The following is an 8,491-nucleotide window of genomic DNA, read 5'->3' on the forward strand; positions in this document are numbered from 1 at the left end:
ACATAATAAGGATGACAACTCTTACCTTATGTTCAAGAGCAAGCATCGAGCGACAAAGGAATTAGGAAATGCACACTTGTCCCTAAGGACAAGTGGGAGACTGAAGGAAATAATGCCCTTGGTCCAAGTATGCATTCAATGTTAAGTCTAATAAATGCGGTTCAGTATTAATTAAACAAGTTAATAATTTAGTGAGATCAAGTGAGCTGAATGCCTAGCTAGAGGCCGCTTCAGTTAAAGTGGAATTAATGATATTAATCCACAACTTACTCTTGACTGAACCCGTAGGGTCACACAAATAGTACGTAAACGGATCAAGTATTTAATGGCATTAAATACTCCATCTATGGATATTCGGAATCGACGGATCTTGGTTTCAGTGGGAGCTGAGATCGTCACAAGCAAGTGAATACTCCGGAAACGATGATATTGCCGGAAACGAAAATATTGTTCGTATCGGAAATGAATTCCGGAACCGGGAATTTAATCGGAAGCGTATCGTACGAATAAGCATCGGACGAGGCCTGCCGGACGAAGGCCCAACACGAAGCCGGGCCATCGCCCAGCAAGCCAAACGCACGCCACACGCCCAGCCAAGGCAGCGCCCAGGCCCACCGCAAGGCAGGCCCAGCGCGCGCCAAGGCCACGGCTGTGTGGGCCTCGTGGCGTGGGCTGCTGCTCGCACGCACGCGCATGGGCGGCCCTCGTGGATGCCGTGCGTGTGTGTGTGTTTGTGTTCATGCACGATTCCTAAAGCTATTAGGATTTGGTATATGATTAAATTCCTATTCCTAAAAGGATAAATTAATTAATTAGAGTTCTTATAGGATTCTAAGTTTAATTAATTCGTATCCTACTAGGATTCCAATTCCCTTTCCATACCTCTATAAATAAGAGCCTAGGGTCATAATTTATAGACACGGGATTGAAGATTCTAAAGGTGAGTTTTTGAAAGAACAATCATCCATACACTTGCAAACACAATAGCCGAAATTCCTAGTAACCTTAAGGGCGATTCTAGTTGGTCTAACTTGAGGCGGATCCGGACGTACTGTGGACTATCTACGGAGGGACGACATTTGGAGTCCTAAAGACTTGTTCTTGTTCGGTTCGGGCGCAGCTAGGGAGGGCACGCTACAAAGTGTATGCTCCTAAATTATGCTAAATGATTATGTGTAAATAATATGTTTCCTGGCATTAAGGTTTTTCCGCATGATTTATGTTTTGTCATATGTATCATAACCTAACAAAAACCACATTTGATTAGATGACATGTGTCAACACTTTTGATTAGATGACACGTGTCATCCATTTTTTCCTCCATCAATTTGTTTTATTTTTATTTTTTGTTTGATATATTATACAACTCCAATAGTCTCTTTCACTTCATCTTCCTCTTCCTCATCCTCATACACCATCAATTCATCAATATATTCATTCAACATTTTCCACTCAATCTTCTCGATTAACACTCAGTATTAATACACTGTTTAATTTATGTATTCTTTCAACTTTCAAAATTTACCTCTATTTAAATCATATATTCTCTCTAAATCACAAGCTCAATAAAATTATAACTTAAAAAGATAGACTAAATAACCACTATACAGCCGCCCGTTCTTTGAACGGGCTTAAAAGCTAGTTCATTATTCAAAGTTATACTTCGAAAGTTCTTGCCCAATGTGAATAGTGTCAAAATTCTAAATTGGAATATCATTATGGAACGGATGAAGTATTTATTTGGAGTAAAAATCATATTGGCTAAGATGGCAAGACTTCCACCTTACATCGTGTAGATTAGAGAGACGTGTCAATCATTAAAATCGGCAAGTGACATGGCCCCAAGTTATAGCTACATTGACATATAAGAGCAGCAATTATAAGGGTTACTCTTATTTACTCACTCTTAATCTCTCTCTTCATCCACTTCATCACCCTCTCTTAATAAGAGTTATCTATAAAAAAAACCAGGAAATAACTATCTCTTATTTACTCCCTCTTAAACATCTTTTACATGTATTTATTTTAACAAAAATGTCCAAAACAAGTACTTCCTCCATTCCGGAAATATCGCACCATGGTTGACTTTTACTCCTCTAACCATTACTTTGACTCTCAATATCTCAAATCGTGTGCAAGTAAAAAACTATAAAAAAATAATATTTAGAAAATATATATCGATTCGAATCTAACATATATGATCTCACATGACTAAAGTTTTCTTACGTATGAATCAAAAAAAGTTGCCAAAGTAGTAGTGTGAATAGTGTAAAAAATAAATGGTTCGATATTTACGGAACGGAGGAAGTATAATATTCCCACAATCATTCACCCACCCCCCCCCCCCCTCTTATTTCTAAGAGTTACCTCTTATTTAGAGGATGTCTTAATCCACCTCTAAATAAGAGGTAGCTAAGAGTTAGCTCTTTTTTGTTAGGAAAATTTGTCAATTACTACCTACGGAGTAGGTCTCCATGGACTTTGCGAATTACTACCTAGCTTGTTAAAAGTTGTTAAATACTACCTAGATGTTTAGTTCTTGTTGTCAATTACTACCTTAGCCCATATTTCGGTTAATTAATCACTAATTATCACTAATTCCCTCCATCATGTGATTGCTCGTCGTCTAGCTTCATTCCTTCATTATCACTTCTCATTCCTCTCTCTCTCTCTCTCTCTCTCTCTCTCTCTCTCTCTCTCTCTCTTTTCCCTTAAATGTCTGCTGAAAACTGATCGATTTTTTCAGAAATTTCAAACTTTTCAAATGTGATCGGTGAAACCCAAAAAACTAAAAACAAGGTTTTCACCTAGAATTGGATGAACTCTGGAAAAATCAGTTATTTAGAGAATTTTCGGATCAATAAAAATGGGGGAAGAGAGAAAAAATGGGGGTAATGACAGGTCTAGGGGCAGGATTAATGGGGAATATGAGAAGATGGTGAATGTAAAAAAATTGACGTTGATTGCAATTTGGTGGTAAGTCAATGACAATTGCACAATATTGATTTCATATAATTAAGCCTCCTTTTTATGAGCTGCAGCAGTGGATTTTGGCATTATAACCACCACCACCACGTTACTGCACAATTGAATTTGATTATGAAACCTAATTATAATGGGAGTTTGTTTTTTTGGTATTTTCGAATTTCTAATTAAATTAGTTTTGGAACTTTCTTTTTTTTAATTTTTAAATTTTTTAAATTAATTAAAATAATTAAAGTATGATTAACGGTTAATTATAATATGATTATGATTAATTGACCAAAATATGAGCTAAGGTAACAATTGACAACAATAACTAAACATCTAGGTAGTATTTAGCAACTTTTAACAAACTAGGTAGTAATTCGCAAAGTCCGTAAATATCTAGGTAGTAATTGATAAATTATCCTTTTTGTTAAGAGCTAACTCTTAAAATGTGTCTCTCTTTAAGAGTGGGCTAAGAGTGCACTACAATTGTAAAGATAGCTCTTCCCTCTTAGTCTCTCTCCTCATCCACCTCAACATCACTCTTAATAAGAGTTAGCTACCAAAAAATACAAGAAATATACTAACTCTTATATACTACCTCTTATGTAGCTTTTTCATATTTTTTATTTTATTTTTAATATAAAAATATCAAAAAGCAAGCATAAAAGCCCCACAATATTCCACCTCACCCCCTCTTATTTTCTAAGAGCTACCTCTTATTTAGAGGATGTCATAATCAACCTCTAAATAAGAGGGAGCTAAGAGTTATCACATTTAATTTTAGCTAAGAGCTAACTCTTAAGGAGAGATAAAAGCTAAGAGGGGGTTAAAAGATAGCTAGTATTGATTCTCTAAGAGCAACAATAAGGGAGGGACTCTTATTTAGGTGACTCTTAATCTCTCTCCTATGCCACATAAGCTTCAACTCTAAATAAGAGCTCATTCCTAAAATTTGTGGAAATGGACTAACTCTTAATACTAACTCTTATTCTCTTTCTTATTTCTCTATCCTACCTTTTCATCATTACCCCATCATCATTTCTTCCTATCAACAACCATTGGATTATTATTATTATTGAAGTATTATAATTATTATTGTTTAAGGAACATTTGACATAATGCTTGAAATATTTAATTTCTTACGTAAAAATAAAATTAGCATTAGTTTGCAATTATAGTAGATAACATTGTTGCATACAACCATACACTAGACATTTAAAGAAGAGGGGAAAACGTAATTACTCGACATCACCGCTACCAAAACGTCCCCATATGTGTTCCGTCAAATCATCTCGCAGTTGAGTATGTGTTTCCCTATTACGTACCCGCACCCTATTTCTTAGATATGTATGCATATCGGCACGCCAACGCATATTGTAATTGGTTGGTGCATCATCCACATTTTCTACTTGATCGAATTGTCTGAAATCTTCATATTCTTCGTTGCGTAGGTAACCCTCTCGCTCATCCTCGACAATCATGTTATGCAATATAATACAAGCTATCATAATTTTTTGCACAACTTCTATTTTCCATAGAAACGCAGGGTTGCGAATTATAGCAAATCTCGCCTGGAGAACTCCAAAAGCACGCTCAACATCTTTCCGGGAGGACTCTTGGCGTTCTGAAAATAATTTTGCCTTTAAACCTTGTGGAATTCGAAAGGCTTGCACAAAAGTTGCCCATTCAGGATATATCCCATCCGCTAAATAATATTCCATATGATATTGATGACCATTTACTTCATAATTTACGGGTGGAGCTCGACCTTCAAAAATATCATTAAATACTGGAGATCTATTTAGTACGTTGATGTCGTTTGATGATCCAGGAACTCCAAAGAAAGCATGCCAAATTCATAAATCTGCTGATGCAACAGCTTCCAGTATGATTGCAGCTTTGCCATCTCGACCTTGAAACTGTCCTTTCCAAGCAGTTGGACAATTTTTCCACTCCCAGTGCATACAATCTATACTTTCCAACATGCCTGGGAAACCACGCACCTCTCCGATGTGTAGTAGCCTTTGTAAGTCATCTTCACTTGGCTTTCTCAAATACACATCTTGAAACTCAGCAATTATGACATCAACAAATCTTTTTAGGGCATTGAGTGTGCTTTTCTCACTAATTCTCACATACTCATCAATTTGGTCAGCTGCGACTCCGTATGCCAACAATCTCATAGCTGTTGTGCACTTTTGTAAAGGTGAAAACCCAGGCTTACCAGTGGCATCATACTTCTGTTGAAACCACGGATCACGTTGTTGAACCCGTCCTACTATATGGAGAAATAATGACCTTTTGATTTTGAATCTTCGTCGAAATTGATCATCATTGTACACTGGTTCCTCGGCAAAGTAATCTAAGAATAATTGGTTGTGACCAGCAACACGGTCTCTTGCTCGATCAGGGTCGCGTACCTACAAAAGAATAATTAGTCAAACGTTGTGTAATTGTATGTAGTCCTCTCTTTTAAAGATAGAAAGCCAATAATATTGAAAACTAACACAAAACAACAACAAATAAAAGCAAACCAACGTAGCAAAACAAAAATAAAAAGCTAGAAAACAAAGGAAAGTGAGAGCACTAAAATAGTCATTAGCTAGCATTATCTTTTAATTAGTTGACTTTTGTATTTTAGCCTATCATTAGCCAATTGTTGAGGGTATTTTATGACTAATGACGACAATTGTTGACATCTTTTAATTAGTTAGCGTTTTAGAGTTACTTTGTAAAGCTATTAAGAGGTTCACCTCCTTAATATAAAGTATCAAAATGTTGTATTCTTATAGTACCTTCCTCTGCCTCCGCGAAGTTGATCCCCTTCTAGTGATCTCAGTAACGGCTTCAGCTGCAATTTGATTGCGTAGCGGTGCTGTCAGCACCCAATTACTAACCATTAGCCGCAATTGGGACCGGGGATTTGGGTTTTCAGAATCTGAACTCTGAGAACTTGAGCTTGAACTAGAAGCCATAATATTTTTTGACTATGTGTATGAAGGTTATTGGAAAAAAAAAAGATAAGATAGGAGTTGTAGCAAAATTGAGAAAATAAGATCTTATTATATACACGTTGTAAAGCATAATTCTTGCTAATAATTCACATGCTATGAAAATACTTGAAATAAGTCACACGCTATGAAAACACTTGACAAACCATGCTATGTCACACCAGTCTTGTGCAATACTAGTACAAAGATACTTCTATCATCAAAGGGTTTGATATTCCTTATCAATAACTCACTTGGCATAACAAGACTTGACAAAGACAATACCATGCCATAGTAATAATGCAGGATAATAAGGTATTTCCAATAAATAATACGGAGTAGTGAAAAGGGATGATAATTCACATACAGTGTACCCATATACTAAAGGAACATAAAGGAATATTATCTTTATTAACGGTTAAACATTATCTTTATGTTAATCCCATACATTTGATGATAAGTAGGGTCGTCTTAAACATATTCTGAGGCATGTGCTAATTATAAAATTGGGTCCTAAAATTTTACATTAATAAATCGTCGATCTTTTGTTAAACACTAATGAACGATTCTTTTTATGGAGCAATATCTACGTAGTGTTTTTTTAGGAGATGCATTATCTAATTTTTTTATGGGGACATGCAAAGTTCAATAAAATGATCTTATAAAAATAAAAATACATAGTCTTTTTACCTACTCAGTAATTTGTAAGCATAAAATAAAAATCATACATATTTTGTAACAAATTATTTCATTGTTAGCTCATAATTAACTTTACAACATGACAAAATAAATAGGAAATTAACATTGACAATTATCAAATATCCTTACACAGTCATTAATTCGTTCCACAATTTATTTTTACGAGCTTCATCTTCATCCGATAAGCTATCTCGACTTAATAATGCTTGTAGTAATCGATATTTCAGTTCTCGTTCCTTCATAACTTGTGCTTTCTTTTTTCTTTCCTCTCTAATTCGTTCGACTTCGACGAATTCCTTCATCGCCTTTGCAGTTTCTTCGTTTGAATGTTGTAGACTAGCAAGTTTTCCTTGTAAAGGATTTATAGTTTCCTCTTTACTAAGCTTCAATTTCCTCTTTGCTTTCTTTTGACCTTCTGGCCTTATAAGAGGGTTGACACTAGTTGGTGTTCTTTCTGCTGACGAACAAGAAAAGTTTCTGCTCTCATCGAGCCTTGACCTTTTCTCACTCCCTTCACCTCCTGATAGATTTGGAGGCTCGAAAAGGGGTGTTGTAGAATCGTTGTTGTATACAAAAGTATTCATAAATTTAGGTTGACCATTTAATCTTTCCCATGCAAAGTCAAATTTAAAATCCTCATTCATATCAGAATGATACATCTCATTAGCAAGAGCAGTAATATCTAAGTTATTCTCACCGCTTTGTTTCCGTTGTTTTGCCTGATCAATGCATCCACAATATTTTGCTACCGCGGGCCGAATTTTACCCCAACGACAATTGAGTTGTTTATCATTTCTTTGATCGCTTGATCCTTTTCGATGCTTATTGTAGTAGTCTACTATCTTACCCCAAAATGCCTCACTGGTTTGATTTGTCCCATGTATCTTATCAAGAGCATAATTGAGCCACCCGCTTACTAGAAGGTTATCTTGGGCCTTGCTCCAACTTATTCGTTTCGCTCTCCCTTTACCTTTATTTGTATGAGTTGGTGTTGGCTCATCATCATCATAATCATCATCTTCTTCTTCTCTATTTTCTTCTTCCGCCATGTCATTAAGGTTAATGTCACTAAGCGAAAAAACGGTCGTCGAACCACTCGCATTATGCTGACTTTGGGATTCTCCTACATTTGGATAATTTGGATTGTTTAGCATACTTGTCAAGTAATTTGATGGATTTTGAGTAGGAAATGGGGCATAAGTTGTGGGCGTCATATCATGCACCATATATTGGTGATGGCTAACAGAAGGATGAACATTGGAATGTAGATAATTTGGATGGTTTGGGTAACTTGGATGGTTGGAATAATACTGATTGTTAGGATAGTTTGACAATCTAGAAGAATTTGGATTAATTGTTGGATTATCTGGATTTGGATGGTTTGAATAATACTGGTTGTTAGGATAATTCGGTAATGTAGAAGAATTTGGATTATTTGGATTTGTTGGGAAATTTGGTAATCTAGAATAATTTGGATTTCTTGAATCCATAAGTAAGAAATAATTATCAAATACCAAGAATTGTATTTCGCAAAAAATATAACGTTTGGATGAAGATTGGATAATTTCGCAAAAAGTTGTAAATTTTGTAGTTCTTGTTGTAAATTTTGTATATTTATCAATTTACCGTTAAATGATTATTTTAAATAAAATCAATCAATAAAATTACCGTTGTTGGTTTAAATTTTTCAAAACAATATTACAGAAATATAGCCGTTACTAAAGAAGAGATGAAATATATTGTTTGTGGGGCAGGGAGGGGAGCAGGTGACAACTTTTTTTGACAAAAATGTGAACACCTGTCATCTTGAAGGTGTTGTTGCAGGCTTTGCA

The 8,491-nt window shown here is 35.4% G+C and overlaps 1 protein-coding gene across 1 annotated transcript; it reads right to left on the bottom strand.

The window, feature by feature from the left end:
- Positions 1–6,784: 6,784 nt before the first annotated feature.
- Positions 6,785–8,149, bottom strand: LOC130471330 (glutathione S-transferase T3-like). The gene has a single exon (XM_056841387.1). The coding sequence runs from the start codon at positions 8,147–8,149 to the stop codon at positions 6,785–6,787; it is 1,365 nt and encodes a 454-aa protein (XP_056697365.1).
- Between the last annotated feature and the right edge of the window lie 342 nt (positions 8,150–8,491).

Source organism: Spinacia oleracea, chromosome 4, assembly GCF_020520425.1.
Source record: "Spinacia oleracea cultivar Varoflay chromosome 4, BTI_SOV_V1, whole genome shotgun sequence".
Classification (NCBI taxonomy): Eukaryota; Viridiplantae; Streptophyta; class Magnoliopsida; order Caryophyllales; family Amaranthaceae; genus Spinacia; species Spinacia oleracea.

Excerpts from the sequence above, each read along its gene's own strand:
- LOC130471330 (XM_056841387.1), bottom strand. The coding sequence starts at position 8,149 with ATGGATTCAAGAAATCCAAATTATTCTAGATTACCAAATTTCCCAACA.